The 20,953-nt window shown below is 42.2% G+C and overlaps 1 protein-coding gene across 3 annotated transcripts in view; it reads right to left on the bottom strand.

Moving 5' to 3' along the window:
• ap2b1 (adaptor related protein complex 2 subunit beta 1) overlaps window positions 1-20,953 on the bottom strand; it is a 199,428-nt gene that overhangs the window by 20,839 nt on the left and 157,636 nt on the right. For all 3 annotated transcript variants that reach the window (XM_078422575.1, XM_078422576.1, XM_078422574.1), the window contains one exon: window positions 3,869-4,023. In XM_078422575.1, the coding sequence (XP_078278701.1) occupies window positions 3,869-4,023 (155 nt within the window). The remainder of the gene's footprint in view (window positions 1-3,868; window positions 4,024-20,953) is intronic.

Here is a 20,953-nt window from a genome sequence, read left to right on the forward strand (position 1 = left end):
TTTGACCCTGGCTAAGGGTGTTGTCTGTACAGAGTTTATAAGTTCTCCCTGTGACCACGCGGGATCTCACTGGGTCCTCCGGTTTCCTCCCACACTCCAAAGACATATAGGGATGTAGGTTAATTGGTTTAGGTAAAATTGTAAATTGTCCCTAGTGCGTAGGATAATGCTAGTATACGGGGTGATCGCTGGTTGGTGCGGACTCGGTGGGCCGAAGGACTTGCTTCCACGCTGTACAGTTTAAAGAAGAGTAGTCTCTCCAGCACATCATACATTTTTTCATTATTCCCCAAATTTGATCCCTTTGTTAATTAGTAATAATTTAGGTTTAGATTAGTATTGGAGGCCCAAGTCCACTCGCAACTAGACCACATCCAGCAAATAAATCACCATGAACTGAAATCTGCAGCAGGTCATAGAAAAACTTTTACTGGGGGAGCAAATGGGTACTTCTGCAAGCAGCTCCACAAAGGATCTGGTTTCTAAGTTTGCCAAAGAAACACTGTTGAGACTTTGGAAATAAACTCAAAATGACTGCTACAGAGTGCTTTGAATTTTAAGTGGAGCTCAACATCCACTTTTCCCAACAGTTCTGACAGGCGAGGGCACAAGGCATTAACATGAGAATTTTTCTTCAAATGAGCTTTCATTATCTTGTACCAAAAAATAAAACTGTGGCCACTCAGAGAAGCATACTCCCTTCAACCAACTACACAGCCTAATTTTAAGTCTTTTTTTAAAGTTTGGCTGCCTGCTGCAAAGAAGGATGCAACATTTGAAAATATGAAACCGTGATTTCAACATCAATTGATGCCTCAGACGGCCTGAATCCCGCATTCACATTAACCAGTGAAAGTACAAACACAACAGGATTATGTTTTACTCTTTGTTGGGATCGTCTTTTAATGTAGAATTAGCTGTGGTTAAAAATAATGCAGCATCACTGTGTCTCCAAGTTAAATAAATAAGCTGAAATCAAAGCAGCTTTCCAATATTACACCACTGTCATTAACTTGGCAATCTCGTTCAATGCTAAAGGTAATAAAAATTCCAATGTTTTGATTTACAATCTTGTTATTGTTAATTGCATATATTTTTTAATCATAAAAAGACAGATGGTGCATTTTATAAACTTACATTCACTAAGATGAAACCTGATTTGAATATGAATCACATAAAAATTATTATGACATCATAATTGCTAGATATTCACAAAATGCTGGAGTAACTCAGCAGGTCAGGCAGCATCTCAGGAGAGAAGGAATGGGTGACGTTTCGGGTCGAGACCCTTCTTCAGATTGATCCCTAAAACAGACCCATCAGTCTGAAGAAGGGTCTTGACCCGAAACGTCACCCATTCCTTCTTTCATGAGATGCTGCCTGACCTGCTGAGTTGCTCCAGCATTTTCTGAATAAATACCTTCGATTTGTACCAGCATCTGCAGTTATTTTCTTATATTGCTAGATATTGCTTCCTTATTCCACTATGATATAAATTTCCAATGCCAGTGCCATTCTCCAGTTCATTTTGATCTTAAAGTTAAAATGAAAGATAATTCCATCTTTAAACGTTTGTGACATTTGGATCATGCAGATAATTTGGTACAATGACGACAACCTTCCCAAATAGGCAATCCACCTTCATTTAAACAGTCACACATACAATAAGAGCATGTGTATAACAGTTGTGCAATTTAGAGTGATGAGGTGTTGGCAGCTATAGAGAAGCTGGAGACTGACAAAATGTGAGGAATATTTCATTTGACAGCTTTGCAAATATTGCCAATTGAAAGATGATTCAATAGACAATAGGTGCAGGAGTAGGCCATTCGGCCCTTCGAGCCAGCACAGCCATTCAATGTGATCATGGTTGATCATTCTCAATCAGTACCCCGTTCCTCCCTTCTCCCCATACCCCCTGACTCCGCTATCCTTAAGAGCTCTATCTAGCTCTCTCTTGAATGCATTCAGAGAATTGGCCTCCACTGCCTTCTGAGGCAGAGAATTCCACAAGTCTAGCAGGTGAAACCATGACGCGGCAAAATGACTGTTAAGGGGGGTCTCTTCTTTATAAACAAGGCAGAAATTATGTGTGCCTCCATTACCAAGAGAAATTAAGACTTACAAAGTTGCTTTAAATCTCACTTAAAGGAATCTGTAGCATTTTAACCACTAAAATAATGGATATGAAGTGATGGGTAAAACACTGGGAAAACCAATGATTAATATCAATTATCATCCAGTTTCAACCAAATTAGATATGAACTGATCTGCAGGATCTTGCAGTTAACTAACTGAAGTGTTAAACCAAAGGCTCACATAGCATTAGTCGATGCAAGTAATGTATTCTACATAATCATGGGGGATTGAACAATTAGTGAATTGAAAAGCAAAGTGGTTGCCAAAGCTCTAACTGGAAAGCAACTGAGGTAGGGTGCATGAAAGAAGACACTCAAGTAATTTGCTAATAATCCAAATATAGATAGACTACCAAGAGTAATTTTATTTAAAAAAAACAAATGCCCAAAAACTAAAACCTCAGGAAACATCATACAATCCCTTAAAAAATCAATTTCTCTGCATAACATATATTTTTCCATAACTGCACATAATTTTACTTTCAAAATTTTAGCAATCCCTGTTTCACAAGATTCCTGTCATCAGTCCCGGTAATGGTTAGGAATTTGGAGGTGCCATACATTACCTGACGAGGTTCAGCACTGAACCTGGCATTGGTTCTATCAGTTCCACTCTGTCTTGTAGTTGCCAGCCCATATCCAAGAATGGGAATCATAAATATTCAAAAAACAATTATATATTCTGTTTCCAAGTTTAATGTATTCTTAGAAAAACCTAATGAAATTACATCTCCAATTCTAAGTGAATCTTGGAATTGTAAAATAACAAACTTGTTTATGCCTGCTAAGACTTGAAGAAAAGTAAAAGCTTCCCACGGGTATTTTGCGATGGAATAAATGCACATACACAAATGGCTGCATTTTGTATGGAATTTGAATGCCTAGCTCTGATGAAGCCACTGGGGATGCAGAGTATCTGATATTGAAGAAACTACGGCAACTTAAAGAAAATCCATTACGGGCCAACTTCCTTCACCATCAAGACATTCGCTATGGAAAAGTGTGCGTCTTCCAGGAGTCCTTTAACTGAGGCCTAATCTGTCCCCACTCACCACTCCTTTTCCCGACTGAAATAAGTGGATCATGAAGCTTCAGCCAATCCTATCTCCTTCCTTGCTTTTGACTGGCACAGATAATTTTCTCCCAGAGCTTGGGTACACAGATGCTCCCCGACTAATGATGCTTCGACTTACGATATTTCGACTTTGTGATGGAGCAGCTCGCTTCTGGCCACGTGATCACGGGCATTCAATGCATTTCGACTTACGATATTTTCAGTTTCCGATGGGTTTCTCGGAATGTAACGCCTTCGTAAGTTGAGGAGCACCTGTGTATAGTTCCACGGCAACCCCGTCACTTTCCGAAACCATACACAGGTGGCCATCCGTTATGTATTGATCTAGATTATCTCAATGGCTCTTCCGTCCTGCGGGGCCGTCACTGTCAAGCTGAGTTCCTCCCTCACCCACGATCAGGCAGGCATATCTACCCACGAGGAGCAACAGTGGAGTGATTTTGTGCGCGAATTGGTGCAGATTTTCCTCTCTCCATCCTAGGTGAGTTAGATATTACGTTGCTCACACCAACAAAGTCCTATGGGTTTTATAAACTTGCTCAAAAGGTATAAACACCTTATAGAGGTAGGGTATAGTGGTCAGTATAGAGGTAGGATTTAAAAAAAAAAGACTCTTACCTCATAATAATTTAAAAACAGGCCGTAGTTCACTTACCGTGTAGTTGGGGTTTCCAGGTTGAATGCGCAGCTCCGCCAGCATCCAAATCCCATTGGTCAACTTCAAGGATTGATACAACATATCCTGTCCCTCCACATTCCGTTTAGCAATGGTAAACACATTGCTATTCTGCAGTTTAGTGGACACCATATCTGAAAAGAAAAATAGCAGAAAATATGAACAGAAATAATCCCACCTGTTCTGTTTTTTTAAACCGAGAAATTTCTTGATGGCTCGTTGTTGTTTGATTATTTTCAAGTACTTGCAGTTCTTTGCTTCATTTTTTTTACAACTGAGTTGGATTGTGTTCTCCATCTGTTCAGTATGATTTATTAGCCATGAGGCGCAGTGATTTTTTTTTTTGTATTCCTAATATCTAAATTGTGCTTGACAAACATATTAGATCCTGCAGTTTCCATCATGTTGATTGGCATTCTGAAAGCTGGAACAGTAACTGTTGTTTAGATTTTATTTATTTATTGGTCTGCTTCTGCACACAGCAACAGCATTATCAGCCAGCGATTCATCTGCCTGATATGTTGAGGAATCTTTCTTGATATCAATAGAAAGCAAGTAATGGACTGTAAATTAAGCTTCAGGCAATTGCTATCTTTAAGAAATTAAAAATGTACTAAACTGTATTTACAACAAGAGAGATAAAGAATCACATCAGAAGAATCACATAGACCAACAAGGTACTTCCAAAAGCACAAAAGCTTATCTTTACTGATGGCATGCATACAGGACTACATGAATTAGCAGTATGCTTGTGGCAACTCTTTTGGGCCATTCAGTACAAGATGTAGCAGAAGACTGAATTTTCTTCTCTTTCTGGATAAACACCCCGAGCTTACTTCATGTACAGAGCCATGCTGATTATCCCTAATCAGACCATGCCTAAATGCTGATTGATCCTATCCCTAAATATCCCCTTTAACAACTTTCCCAGCACTGACATCAAGCTCGCTGACCTGTAGTTCCCTGGTTTATTCTTGCTGTCCAGTACATGAGCGATCCTCCCATCTTCCAGAACAACATCACTCACCCTGGAAGTGTGGTTCAAATATAGTATGAAGGTGTCCACACCCATTTGTTTGTTAAACATAATTGACAAATTACAGCAAAGGTTCTCCATTTGAATTGTGAGGTATATTAGTCAGCCATATTTAATAGGAATATTGCACGTTATGAAAATTAGAGGTTCTATATTGTCATTGTTAATTCAAGTGTGTTTAAATTCAATTTTGGCACCTTCCTGCTGGTTTTTCATTGTTTCTTACAATTCTTTACAACAACTGACTATGAGTGAGCATGCTGCAGATTTGGAAATCCACACAATTATGGTCCAAAGTACTTCTGCTTGACTCTCCTGATGGAGTTAGAAACACTGGTTCCACTATGAGCCGCATGTGAACCAAATCACTCACGGCCCTGCTGCTACTTCAATCATTATTAGGTATGTGTGTAAAATGCATACATCAAATATTATATAATTCAACTACATCTTAATAAAAATAGAATTTCTCTTTTTAAGAGATGTAATTTTTGAATTGTATGAAGCACAAAAATAAAGATTGCAAGCCTTTTATTCGGTGAAGAAACATCATACATTAGGACACTTTGCCTGACTAGCAAGAGAAATCTTGTAGAAACAAAGAACTGCTGGTTGATACACAAAAGGTCACAAAGTGCTGATGTAACTCAGCAGGTCAGGCAGCATCTCTGGGGAGAATATGGATAGGTGCCATAGTCTGAAGAAAGTTCTCAACCCGAAACGTCACCCATCCATGTTCTCCAAGGATGCTGCCTGACCTGCTGAGTTACTCCACCACTTTGTGTCCTTTTTAGATAGACATCATGTATCGGTAGGGATATTACTACACCTACCTTGTGATCTCGGCTTGTTATCCTTCCTTGCTCTCTCAAATGTATCTGCAATTTTTATCATGGTTGATTACACCACATATCTGCAGAAGGGCCATTATTTGACACCACCCTTCACTATTAAAACCAGCATTAATTTCATCACCCAAGAATCTCCTCTTGGTCTCCTCACCAACATATGCCTCCCAGTTATACTAATCATAGTCCCAGCAGTCAAATTTTATATATATATTGTCCTCTCGACCCCATGATTTCCTCCACATGGTCATATTGCTTATCCAACATCAATTTGTAGAACAACCAGACTGCCACAAGTGAATAATAGAAGGCCCAAAGTCTTAAGCCATCATTTTTATTACTCCATTAAAAGCTCAGCTCTCTTGATATGGACACCATTCCCATTCCTGGTTCTCAATTTGGGAATCACAGCTTTCTGTTTGACCCAGAGTCAAGCTACAAAACAATTTTCTCCATTAAAATTATATACATCCTCTTTCACACCATGGATTATGCCCTCATCCCATTTTCATCAATGCCCAAACTTTTTTTTCCACGCATTCATTGCCACCGAACTGTTTCTTTAATGCTGTCCTTGCCAACCTTTTCCAACCTATGTCCATGCATTCCGTCTTGGATCTCATCTGACTGCTCATTACACCTGGTGGAAGAACCTTTAAACGATTGAGCCCAATCCTTTGGAACTTTCCTTAAAGCCACCAACAGCTGTCTCACTGCTTTAACTAAATTGTATCTTGTACTCCCCAGTAAGACCATGGCTGTTGGTTTGTTTTCCTCTCAAGTGCCTTGGAACTTTTCTTTTGACAACAAAGACATTTAATGATGATAAGTTGTTTCTGTTATTATATAAGGTCTCCGCTGAGCTCAAAAGTATCACATAGATTAACTAAAGCCAGTCTTAGAATAAAGGGGAGGCGATTTAAAACTGAGGTGAGGAAAAACTTTTTCACCCAGAGAGTTGGGAATTTGTGGAATTCTCTGCCACAGAGGGCAGTGGAAGCCAAATCACTGGATGGATTTAAGAGAGAGTTAGATAGAGCTCTAGGGTCTAGTGGAATCAAGGGATATGGGGAGAAGGCAGGCACGGGGTATTGATTAGGGATGATCAGCCATGATCACAATGAATGGCGGTGCTGGCTCGAAGGGCCAAATGGCCTCCTCTTGCACCTATTTTCTATGTTTCTATGACACACTGAATGCCAAGTGAACCAATCACCCCTTTCTGCAGGTCCAGAGGGCTGTATCTGAAACAGGTTTCAGTAATTTCTATTCAATTCTTAACAGCCTATGCCACAGCATGAACAACAAGTCTGACAAATGGATGGCAAGAGTTGGCAATCTCCCTCAAAAATGTATCCCTCCTGATTCTTAAACCATCAGCTCTTGGAAACAGCCTCCCTCTGTTTCCACTTTCCAAACCATTCATACCCTTGTGCATCTTCATTCAATCTCCCACCAACCTCCTGGCACCTCTGACCTTCAGCAGAGGAAAGAGGCAACAGTTCCTTGCTGTGAACTGAGATCGGCAACAAATCATTGATTTACCCCAGAGGTTAGACAAGTCCCACAAACATAATCAGACTGGCTGGATGCTCATTTTCCCTTGCATTTGTGTTACTGTGGCAACAGTAAATTGTTGAATAGTAACCACATTTGGTGTCCTGAGCATTGCGAAATAAGCTATCAGACAAGTAATTTTTCATCCGCTCCCTGGCTTGACATAAACCTGCAACAAAAACAAAATCCTACCCTGTTTACCAAAATAAGGTTAATCCACAAGTTATTGCTTTCTTAAGAGTTTATTGTCATTAGCAAAGAGAAATAAATTCTAGGGAACATGCTTTGGAACATGTTAAATAACATTATTAATATTTAATCTTTTTTGATCAAAACATCAGCCACAAATTGTGGCTCAATCATTTGAAGGTTCTTAACCATACACATATAGTCAGGGCGGCACAGCGGCACAGTGGTAGAGTTGCTGCCTTAACAACTCCACAGACCCAAAGTCAATCCTGACTGTGGGTGCTCCCTGTACAGAGTTTGCACCTTCTCCCTGCGACCGCGTGGGTTTTCTCCGGGCGCTCCAGTTTCCCCCACATTCTAAAGACGTGCAGGTTTGTAGGTTAATTAGCTTCTGTTAAATTTTCCTTAGTGTGTGTAGATTAGTGTAATGATGTCACTCATGTTATGTGTCATGCTGTTGTAGTTACGCCCCTTTGGGCTTTGGAGTGACTGCTGTTGGCGTGACTCGAGTTAGTGTAAGTACGACGTGCAGGCATAAGGTCGTACCTGCCAAAGTAGTTAATAAAGACTAAGGTTTACTATCTAGGTGTACGGCTTCTGTTATTATACAGCACACACCAACATGGTGTCAGAAGTGGGATTATCTTAGTTTGTTATTTTTCTACTTTGTGCGATGGCTTCTGCTCTCAGGAAACCGGAGATCTTGGTGTTTGATGCAGATCTTGCGGAACGGTATCGCGTTTTTGAAGAGGATTTTTCAATCTACATAGAAGCTGCATACCCTGCGGCTGTCCCTGCTCTTCGTGCGTCAATCCTTCTTAATTTGGAGGGCACGGAGGCTGCTCGTCGTGCCAGAAGATTTCACTATGCACCGGCTAGAGTTGATGCCAATGGTGTCCAAATTGCTGCGGAGTCTATCCGTGACCCTGAATGTCTCCTGCGTAAATTCCGACAATTATGTGAGTTACAAATCAATGTGAGCATTGAACGCCATAAATTCTTTTCAAGGAATCAAAAACAAGGAGAGCCAGTTGAGTTATATGTTAGTGCGCTCAAGCATATCTCTAGTCGATGTGAATTTGGAGATATTCACGGTGGTCTTGTTCGCGATCGTTTAATCCATGGCATACTGAATGATAAGGTGCGCGATGAATTACTGCGGGAAGTTGACCTAACCTTAGCGGCTGCTGAAAACCGCTGTCGCATAGCTGAATTGACTGATGTTCACATAAAAACTCTGGGACATTCTGCTGCTCGTGAAATTAATGCAGCCAGCATGTCTTATCAAGCTTCTACGGGTTTATCTCAACTGCCAGTCACCAAGTTAAGATTGATCGATAATTGCTTCAACTGTGGAGGTTCACATGTCGCGGTTCGTGATCGTTGCCCTGCGTATGGAAAAATATGTCGGCTTTGCAACAAACGTAACCATTTCATTAGGTGTTGTCGAGCTCGCAGTAACAGATTTCAAACGAGACAGTCAGTTAACTCGCTTGCCCATAATGAAGGTTCAATCTCTGAGTACACTGAGTTCTCACACCCAGAGAACAGCATGTTCTCACACCATCAACGAACTGCTGGCGAAAGTGCAGAGATTGATATACATGCTTTGTCTAAGTCAGTGCACCAACAGCTAGATCAGCTAGACCATACTTAAAAAAATTAAAAAAAATTAAAAAAAAAAAAAAATTAAAAAAAAGAGCTGTTAGCGGTTGTTTTTGCCTGCAAGAAATTTAACGATTTTGTCTTTGGCCACACTGTCACAATTGAAACTGACCACCAACCTCTAATCAGCATTGTCAAAAAACCTATCCACACCTCTCCAGCGCGCCTACAACGAATGTTACTGCAACTCCAGAAATATGACATGGTGCTGATCCACAAACGCGGTAAGGATATGTACCTGGCCGATACTCTTTCGCGTGCACCCCGGAAGACCTGCGAGGGTCCGCCCTCACCGGATGACGACTTCGTGGTGATGAGTGTGTCTTTTATCCCTTCGTCCTGCATGGAGGACCTGGTTGCCCACACTGCTGTTGACGGTACGCTACGGTCCCTAACCTCCGTCATTAAGCGCGGCTGGCCAGACAAGCACTACAATGTTCCGCTGCCAGTCCGGCCCTTCTTTGCTGTCCGAGATGAGCTCGTGCTGCAAGATGGCATCATTTTAAAAGGACACAAGGCCGTGGTTCCTGCCTCGCTGTACCACCGGTATTTTAACGCTGTCCATGCGGGACACCCGGGTGCTGAAGCCACTGTCTCACGGGCGAAAAGCATGTTTCACTGGCCTGGCATGGCTGAATACATCACCGAGAATGTGGCATCCTGTGCAGTGTGTAACAGTTTGGCCCCTCACCAACAAAAGCAGCCACTTCTTCCACATCCAGTACCTGAGCTCCCGTGGTCTACAGTCGCAGCTGACATATTTGATTGGCAGGGCAAACAATACCTGGTGCTCGTGGATTCTTATTCAGGATGGTTCGACATTGATTTTCTCAGCAGCCCCACTTCCAGCGGAGTGATTTCAAAGTTATCTCGCCACTTTTCAGTCCACGGATCCCCAGTCAAACTGCTAACTGACAACGGCAGTCAATTCACTAGCCAACAATTCAGGGAGTTCGCTGGACACTGGAATTTTCACCATATCACCAGCAGCCCCGAATATCCCCAGTCTAACGGGCTGGCTGAACGGGCTGTTAAAAGTGCTAAACAGCTCATGGAACATTCGTACAGAGCAAAATCGGACATATTCCTGGATCTGCTTAACTTACGCAACATCTCCCGTGACCCCATCTTGGGTTCACCGGCTCAACGTTTATTGTCAAGGCAAACCCGTGCCACAGTGCCTGTAGCCAATCAGGCTTTAGTCCCACAAGTGTTTCTACCGGAGGAGGTTCAATCCAGGTTGCAACAGAAGCGTGACATTCAGAAACGATGGTTTGACAAGACAAGTAGGCCACTGCCACCGCTGACCAAAGGACAGGTAGTCCGCTTACAGACTGAGAGGCCATGACCGTATCGGAGTCGTTTCTGGAATTGCTTCAGAGCCACGCTCATATATCGTTAGTGCCGATGGTGGTACCTACCGACGTAACAGGCGACACATCCTGCCTGTGAACGAGCCAGTTCCTCCTCAATATAATCCAGATGGTACAAGTTCACTTCCCTTTGCGCCTACTGGCACTCGCATGCTTTTGCCAGCACGGCAATCCATGCCGGTAACAGCTCCCTTGCCTGTTCCATCTTCGCCTCCAGATTCATCGCCTGTTCCACAGTTTGCTGCTTCGTCTCCAGGGACATTGATTCAGTCTCCCTCGCCTGTGGAATCACCTGCTCTCTCCCCAGAGAAGAGGAATGGAGATGGTCTCTATCGTACACGTGCTGGTCGTGTTTGCAGGCCGGTTGTGAAGTTTCCGGACTATGTTTAACTTTCCTCCAGTTTGTCACCGATTGTTATACATGCTCAGTTTATGTGTCTGTATCGTTGTTAATTCTTTAAGAGGGAGGATGTAGATTAGTGTAATGATGTCACTCATGTTATGTGTCATGCTGTTGTAGTTACGCCTCTTTGGGCTTTGGAGTGACTGCTGTTGGCGTGACTCGAGTTAGTGTAAGTACGACGTGCAGGCATAAGGTCGTACCTGCCAAAGTAGTTAATAAAGACTAAGGTTTACTATCTAGGTGTACGGCTTCTGTTATTATACAGCACACACCAACAGTGTGTAGGACAGAAGTAGTGCATGGGTGATTGATTGCTGATCGGCGCAGACTTGGTGGGCCGAAGGGCCTGTTGCCACGCTGTATTTCTAAAACTGAAAAATTAAATCACTATCAAACGTGTCTGGCAATGGGGGATTGGGAACGAATGCATGAGTGAGGAAAAGCTGGAAGCAAGGGTGCAAGGTCAAAAGGCAGGAGTTGGCAAAGTCACAGCAAGAGAGGCGAGAAAGGAGAGGTGCATGGACTATAGCTGTTGCCATTGTGCCTCTAATGCACAATACTTCGATTAGAGATAGTGTGGAAATACTCCCTTTAGCCCATCGAGTCCACACCGACCAGCGATTGCCGCACACTTATACTATCCTACGCACACACTAGGGATAATTTACAATTAAACCAAGCTAATTAGCCTACAAACCTGTACGTCTTTGGAGTGTGGGAGGAAACTGTAGATCCTGGAGAAAACCGATGCAGGTCACGGGGAGAACATACAGACAGAGTTTGCACATTATTAATATTATATCTTTGTTTGAACAAAACAACTGCCACAAATTGTGGCTCAATCATTATGGCTTAACCTGTAGTTAACACCCAGAGAGTTGTGAATCTGTGGAACTCTCTGCTGCAGAAGGCAGTGGAGGCCATTCACGGGATGTTTTCAAGAGAGTTGGATATAGCTCTTAGGGTTAACAGAATCAAGGTATATGGGGAGAAAGCAGGAATGGGGGTACTGATTTTGGATGATCAGCCATGATCGTATTGAATGGCGGTGCTGGCCTGAAGGGCCGAATGGCACCTTCCTGCACCTATTTTCTATGTTTCTGGTCAGGATTGAACCCGGGGCTCTGGCGCTGTATGGCAGCAACCCTACCGCTGCGCCACCATGCTGCCCAATAAAGTGATGGAATTGGTAAAGGGGATGTCCAGACCTGGGGGTGCTGACCAATGGCTAGCACTGCCCATGCCTGGGCAATTCCAAGCCTCAGCAAGTCAGATAAAGAAAAGATCCAGAAGGAAATTACAATCCGTCCCACGCTTCTAGCTTAGCTTTTCAAAGAGATTTCTCAGTTCACTTTAAAGTTGTGCTGCACTGTACAATTTGTGGGCCACCAGATTTAATACCACCTTTAAAAGTGTTAGTCATTTGTTTGATGAATGTTGTATCCTACTAAGGTATGGAGACTGCCGATCTATGAATCTATGATAAAATATCTTCCATATGTAAACAGTAAAAAATTCCATGAAAAGCAAATTATTATGGAATCTTGCTGGAATTCCCAGCTGTCTAATTCTACGATTATTCTGCAGTCTGCAGTCTGCACGGTTCAATTGCTCTCTCAGCTTAGAGTCTTTTTAACCTTATTTGACTCCAGTGATTTTCCAATTGGGAGGAGAAGGCTGAACAATTCAATAAAATCCTCGCTTGCACAAAATCAAAAGTTAGATTATACAATGTATTCCTTTTTATAACAATGAAAGTACTGGTAAAATTGAACTGCAGAGTCAAAGATAACACAGAAGGGATACACAAGTGTTTCACATTTTTGGTAGTAAACAGGCACAACTGTGAATCACATTGTTTACAATAATTCTGTGACAAATGCGACCATCAAGAACAATGCAGTTGGATTCTGGCAACAATCCTGGATTTTACAACCAACAAACAAGCTCGGTCTTTAATCATGAGCAGAATTTGTATTTGAATTGCCAGAGAACATTTCAACTGATCATTAATCTGAAAATGTTAATGCTGCTTTGTTCTCCAAATGCACCGCCTGATTCTTTGAGTACTTCCAATATTCTCTGCAGCACCTGCAACCTTTTCTTTTACACACATCTTGGCCACAGAATAACTTCTGGCAGTCTCTCGACACTGGAATAAGTTTTATCAACTTCCTTTTCATTAAAATGCACTGTACAGACTTCAAATTGGTATATACAGTGCCCTCCATAATGTTTGGGACAAAGACCCATCATTTATTTATATGCCTCTGTGCAGGACAATTTGAGATTTGTAATAGAAAAAAAATCACATGTGGTTAAAGTACACATTGTCAGATTTTATTAAAGGCCATTTTTATACATTTTGGTTTCACCATGTAGAAATTACAGCAGTGTTTATAGTGTTAATTACAGCAGTCCCCCCATTTCAGGGCACCATAATGTTTGGGACACAGCAAAGTCATGTAAATGAAAGTAGTCATGTTTAGTATTTTGTTGCATACCCTTTGCATGAAATGACTGCTTGAAGTCTGCGATTCATGGACATCACCAGTTGCTGGGTGTCTTCTCTGGTGATGCTCTGCCAGGCCTATATTGCAGCCATCTTTAGCTTATGCTTGTTTTGGGGGCTAGTCCCCTTCAGTTTTCTCTTCAGCATATAAAAGGCATGCTCAATTGGGTTCAGATCAGGTGATTGACTTGGCCACTCAAGAATTGACCATTTTTTAGCTTTGAAAAACTCCTTTGTTGCTTTAGCAGTATGTTTCGGATCATTGTCTTGCTGTAGAATGAACCCACCAGCCAATGAGTTTTGAGGCATTTGTTTGAACTTCAGCAGATAGGATGTGTCAAAACACTTCAGAATTTATTATGCAGTTGTATCATCAGCAGTTGTATCATCAAAGAAGATAAGTGAGCCAGTACCTTCAGCAGCCATACATGCCCAGGCCATAACACCCTCACCACCGTGTTTCACAGATGAGGTGGTATGTTTTGGATCTTGGGTAGTTCCTTCTCTTCTCCATACTTTGCTCGTCATCACTCTGACATAAGTTAATCTTCGTCTCATCTGTCCACAAGACCTGTTTCCAGAACTGTGGTTGCTCTTTTAAGTACTTCTTGGCAAACTGTAACCTGGCCATCTTATTTTTGCAGCTAACCAGTGGTTTGCATCTTGCAGTGTGGCCTCTGTATTTCTGTTCATGAAGTCTTTTGCGGACAGTGGTCATTGACAAAACCACACCTGACTCCTTAAGAGTGTTTCTGATCTGCCGGACAATTGTTTGGGGATTTTTCTTTATTATAGAGAGAATTCTTCTATCATCAGCTGTGGAGGTCTTCCTTGGCCTGCCAGTCCCTTTGCGATTAGTAAGCTCACCACTGCTCTCTTTCTTCTTAATGAAGTTCTAAACAGTTGATTTTGGTAAGCCTAAGGTTTGGCTGATGTCTCTAACTGTTTTATTCTGTTTCTCAGTGGACAAGCGAGGGCATTTAAAACCTACAGACCTGCTTTGACTGCACTGATTGGAATGTGTTCAGTGAAGCAACCACAAGGCTCGATGAGTATATACTGTGACATCATGTGTCAGCTTTTGTGAGGACAGTTGCATTTCCACTATGACCCGCATCTGATTCCACAACGACAAGCCCTGGTTTACAGCAGTACTCAGACAGCTCCGCCAGTCTAAAGATGAGGCCTACAGGAGAGGGGATGCAGACCTCTACAGGCAGGTCAAGTGGAAGCTAAGAGGAATCAGAGCTGCCAAGGCAAGGCACTCTGAGAAGCTGAGGAGCAAGTTCTCAGCTAATGACTCATCTTCAATGTGGAAGGACTTGCAAGAAATCACCAGTTACAAGAGGAAAACCCTCTGCTCCTTGGACAATCGTCATCTGACCATCGATCTGAACGAATTCTACTGCAGGTTTGATAGACCGAAACATAACGGTACACCCTCCCTCCTCCCCCAATCACTCCTCCCTAATCACCACTTCACACCGACTTACAGCCTGACTCCAGTCTGCAAAGACTGGGCCCTCGTCCACTACCCACCCCCTCCTTGCTGCCCAACACCAGTCTGGCCACCTCCCCATCACAAACAATAGAATTTGAGGAGGTGGAGAAGCTATTCAGGAGACAGAAAAGCTAGAAATCTCCAGGACCGGACAATGTTTCCCCCTCTTCCCTCAAGATTTGTGCCGAACAACTGGCACCAGTCGTCACAGACATTTTCAACCAGTCCCTGCAAACCTGCCTACTTCAAAGTCTCCACTATTGTTTCTGTACCCAAAAAGCCAAGGATTACTGGTCTTAATGACTACAGGCCTGTCGCACTGACCTCTGTAATCATGAAGAGCTTTGAAACACTTGTGCTGGCCCACCTGAAAAATATCACAAACCCCCTGCAGTTTCCATACCGGGCCAATAGATCAGTGGATGACGCAGTCAACCTAGGCCTGTACTTCATCCTCCAGCACCTAGACCGCCAGGGAACCTATGCAAGGATTTTGTTTGTGGATTTTAGCTCTGCTTTCAACACCATTGTGCCAGAGCTACTACACTCCAAACTCTTATTATTATTAGCCAATATGTATACATACTTAGCTAATAAAATGTATTCAATTCAATTCAATCCAATAATGGCTTCTTTGACTTTCATTGGCACAACTTTGGTCCTCATGTTGCTAAACAGCAATAAAAGTTTCCAAAGGTGATGGAAAGACTGGAGGAAAGACTGGGTGCTGAGAGCTCTCTTATACCTGCATTAAGGAGGCATCTAAACACACCTGGCCAATTACAAACACCTGTGAAGCCATGTGCCCCAACCAATATGGTGCCCAGAAACGGGGACGACGACACGGGGGGGGGGGACTATGTATAAACACAGCTGTACTTTCTACATGGTGAAACCAAAATGTATAAAAATATCCTTTAATAAAATCTGACAATGTGCACTTTAAAACCACATGTGATTTTTTTCTATTACAAAAATCTAAAATTGTGGAGTACAGAGGCAAATAAATAAATGATGGGTCTTTGTCCCAAACATCATGGAGGGCACTGTACTGCTGCTTCCGAAGATAACGATGTCAGTTGCAAAATAAAAAACAACATTTTGGGTACATTTTGCTAAGATGCTAGACACATGGGACCTGGTCTTGAATCAGTTTGTTCTTGATTCAAGTTCGACACTCCCTGGCTTGGGGCATTAAGTATCCAGCCAGTTATGTTTTACACAGCCAACTAATCCAGTCCTCCCACACACACTGCAGAATCTGTCCCTCTCATGAATCCCATTCCACTGATTTAATCAGAAAGAAAATTTTGCAAAATATTTTTCCCAGTGCCCAGAGTGGTCCAAGCTGCCATATTCATCTATAAATAAACTTCTGAAAATCAAACACTCGACGGATGACACATTCTGTGCCCCGGCAGCAAGGAACTATATTCCATTATGTTGATCATATCTTATTTACCTTCATAAATCTCAAATACATTCAACTCAATTTTATCATGGCTATTTTTTAAGAAGTTAATCAGCACATCATTAATTGCTCCTGTTGCTCCATCTATTCACTATAGACTCGTTAACTTTCAACTTCTACCTCCAGATCCTCACAGTGCAGGCTTCCTCTGCTTTCATCTATGTTAACTGTGCTTCCAGCATTTCAAAGACCTCTGGCAAGCAGCCTTTTATCATCTCCAAAGCAGGAAAAAAGTCGTTGCAATTTTGAGAATCTCCCTTCCTATTTTTTTCCCCTGGGTATTTGGTGCTGTTTCCATGAACGTTTAGTTTAATTTAGAGATACAGAGCGGAAACAGGCCCTTCGGCCCATCGGGTCTGTACCGACCAGCGATCCCTGCACATTAAAACTATCCTACACCCACGAGGGACAATTTTTACATTTACCAAGCCAATTAACCTACAAACGTGTATGTCTTTGGAGTGTGGGAGGAAACCGAAGATCTCGGAGAAAACCCACGCAGGTCATGGGGAGAACGTACAAACTTCGTACAGACAGCATCCATAGTCGGGATCGAACCCGGGTCTCCGGCACTGCATTTGCTGTAAGGCAGCAACTCAACCGCTGCGCCACCGAGACCGCCCTAATAAAGTAATAACGGAACAGAAATAATAATTACTGGTCATATATAATTGGGTGAGACCTCCTCAAATGACAATTTTAGAAGCAGTTTTAGAGTCAGATTTTCACTGAGAATAGAGGAGCTAAAAGTAAACTATAATGACAACTTGGATTCAACGTTGTGCAAAGATTATTATTTGCTTGTCTTTAAAATGGATAAAATGTAACTCGAAAGGTTAGCTGTATTTAAAGTGGATAAATATCCTGGTCCTTGGGATGCAGATTGTTGAGGGAAAAGGAAGAAATTGCAGAGATTGCAGCCATATTCTTCCAAAAGCTTAAATATTCAAAGGGATCATGAAGTAATAAAGTTAGCATGAGAACAGAACTTTCTGTTCCCCCAGTCTGTCTGTGCTGCCCACCAGCACCCATCTGCACTTGTCTCATTTTATCCTTCCCACATTTCTATCACGACTTCCAGATTCTACCATTCTCTACAAGCTTGGGCAATTTCCAGGGGCCAATTAACATCCCAACCCACTCGCCTCATGGATGTGCGAGAAAGCAGGGCATTCAGGAGAAACCAACGTGGTGAAAGGGAGAACATGCAAATTCGGCAGACTGTGCCCAAAGCCAGGTTTGAACTTGGGTAAGTGGAGCTCAGAGAAAACAGTTCTACTGGCAATATCACTGGGTGTATGGATTGGAAATGACACATGTTACACTCTTGTATAGGAAGGAACTGCATATGCTGGTTTAAACTGAAGATAGACATAAAAAGCTGGAGTAACTCAGGAGAGAAGGAATGGGTGACGTTTCAGGTTGAGACCCTTCTTCTCCAAAACATCACCCATTCCTTCCCTCCAGAGATGCTGCCTGCCCCGCTGAATTTCTTCAGAATTTTGTGTCTATCTAATGTTACACACTTATTCAGTAAGGGGTGCAGGGATAAACCAATCAATTTATCTTCAATGGTGTGGAAAGTTCTAGAAACAACAATGAGGGACAGAATTAGCAGCTGCTTGGAAAAAGGTACACTGATTAAAGGAAGCTTGCATGAACTTGTTACAGGCAGATCATATCCAACTAACTTGACAGCGTATATTGATGCAGTAATTGTGTGCGCCAAAAATAAAAATATGATTGATGTGGTAATATAGATCTCGAAAGGGTGCTTGATAAAATGCCACACAATGCAGTTGTCATTCAAACTGATGGCATTGGAACCAAAGGGATTGCAGCAGTATGGATTGAGAAATCATTAAATAGCAGGAAGTAAAGAAGATTTTATTGGACAGGAGAAAAATTCACAGCGCTTTCCAGGTGTCAGTATCAGGAACACTGTTCAATCACAGGGAAAATTGGCTAACTCTACCCACATCAGAAAGCTGAGCAACTTTATGAGTGAAAACAGTTTGTGGTCCTGGAAAATGGCAAAAAGCTTAACGTTCCCGGCATGTCCTGATAGAACTAAGGGCTCTGACAAAGAACCAGGTGTGAAAACAGAGAAAGAAAAGGTGACATGTGTGACATTTCGTGTCGAAACCATTCTCGACCCAAAATGTCACCCATTCTTTCTATCCAGAGATGTTGCCTGTCCCGCTGAATTACTCCAGCATTTTGTGTCTATCTTCACTTGAAACTAGCATCTGCAGTTCCTTCCTACAACAAAGGGTGACATGTGATGGACCATTGTGGTTTGGACTGTCTAAAAAAAAAGTTAGAATATCCACAATACCGTCACAAAATGGAGGCTCCATCTCTGGACTTCTACCCTAAAGTCTGTAGATATGCTAACATTAAAAAAATAGAATGAACACTTTGTCATGCAAACAAGCAAAACTGTAATATTTAAAAATCTGCTAAAGTTTTTGAGTGGTTTCGGAAAGCACTGAGCACTCAAATGAAATAAATAATTAAAATATTTTAAAGGCTTATTTAAAATTAAATCTGAAAATACCAATTATTAATAATAATCCTAGAATCAATTATCCGTGATTTTTTTCACACCCATCACATTTCCATTGAGATGGATGGATCTGAACAGATACCCCACTGTAAAAGCTGAGATGTGACTGAGGGGTGACCAAGGACCTATCCACACAGCAGTGGAGTGCAGTTGCAAGATCAGAGCTTGTCTAATGCAATCGGGTGCGGCACGGCGGCGCAGCAACAGAGTTGCAGCCTACCAGCGCCAGAGACCCAGGGTCGATCCCGACTATGGGTGCTGTAAGTATGGAGTTTGTACATTCTCCCCGTGATCGCGTGGGCTATCTCCGGGTGCTCCGCTTTCCTCCCACACTCCAAAGATGTACAGTTTTGTAGGTTAATTGTCTTCGGTAAAATTGTAAATTGTCCCGTGTGTGTGTGTGTGTATAGGATAGTGCCATTGTGTGGGGATCACTGGTCGGCAAGGACTCGTTGGGCCGAAGGGCCTGTTTCAGCACTGTATTTCTAAACTAAACTGGAGTCTTGAACCTGCCAGCATTTGCAAGGGTTACAAGAGCAATTGAAAATCTGGGCCACTAGAGATAAATTAAATACTATTTTTCTTTCATGAATGTAGGAGGACAGAAAACATTGCCTAGTGACTTTAACATGGATGATATGCCTGTCAAATAAGGAGTGGGTGATGTACGTGTGTCTGCGAGTTCGCTCGCTCTATTTACTCCGGGAGCTTCAACCAGAGAATAAAAGTGTTTTTTTGTAAGGGCTTTGACATTCTTCCTATTTTAGTATTCAAGCATGGAGGTTATGAAAGAAGACAGCTCTAGCACTTCATTTGCTTTTTAAAACATCTCTGTGCTATGTACCATAAATATTAATGCAACTCTCATGGAACTGTACAAAAATATGAAATCCAGGTGAAGGAATTCTGCTGAGTTAAGGAACATGCAAGGTTATTTTGCAGTTTCTCAGTGAAATGTAGATATAATTGAAATAAGAATCACAATGAACATTTCCAAGTTCAAGCTAAAATTAGACAAATTGCCAGCCAGCTATTAAATAACTATTCCGAGGATAGAAGGAGCCACAATAAATAGACTCCGACGTTGCACCTCAAGTTTTTTTAAATTCTGGTGCCTGGTTTTATCTGACAGCAAAAGATATTGAGTACTGGTGACATGCTGCACATAATCTGAAGTTTGAAGAAACACCCCAACCACTTCAAATATCATGGGGCTGCTGTACCAGATATTTTAGTTCAGCTTAGATTAGAGATACAGCGCAGAAACAGGCTCTTCAGCCCACCGAGTCCACTAACACTATCCTATACACACTAGGGACCATTTACCATTCTACCAACCCAATTAACCTACAAACCTGTACGTCTTTGGAGTGTGGGAGGAAACCAGCGCTCCTAGAGAAAACACCCAGGTCACGGGGAGATTGTACAAACTCCATACAGACAACACCTGTCGTCAGGATCAAACCCGGATTCCTGGTGCTTTAAGGTAGGAACTCTACTGCTGTGTCACCGTGCCGTCCGATAATTTGTCGGTAGATAAACCCACGACCGGGTGTTCCTGAGCAATGGTGTTCTGCAATGCATATCCCTGGGTTAGGGACATGCACTGCATCTGGGAGCTCCTCAATGCGCTACCTGGCACAGCATCAACTGCAGAGGTCAGCGATCAGATTAGTAAACCCCTGCCTTCCGAGCTTGTGAAAGGCTAGAAATGGCAGGTCTCCTGTTCCAGCAAAATGAAAGGAAGAAACTGCTGCTGTCAGGAGAATGACAAGTAGAGCTTTTAATTTCATTTAATTAACTTATATCTACTGGCTGCAGTGGTAGAGCTGAGAGCTGCTTCTCACAGTGCCAAGAACTAAATTCAATCTTCACCTTTGCATAAATTTTGCTAATTCTCCTCATGACCACATGGATTTCTTCCAACATCCCAAAGACAG

The sequence above is a fragment of the Rhinoraja longicauda genome, chromosome 26 (assembly GCF_053455715.1).
Source record: "Rhinoraja longicauda isolate Sanriku21f chromosome 26, sRhiLon1.1, whole genome shotgun sequence".
Taxonomy (NCBI): domain Eukaryota; kingdom Metazoa; phylum Chordata; class Chondrichthyes; order Rajiformes; family Arhynchobatidae; genus Rhinoraja; species Rhinoraja longicauda.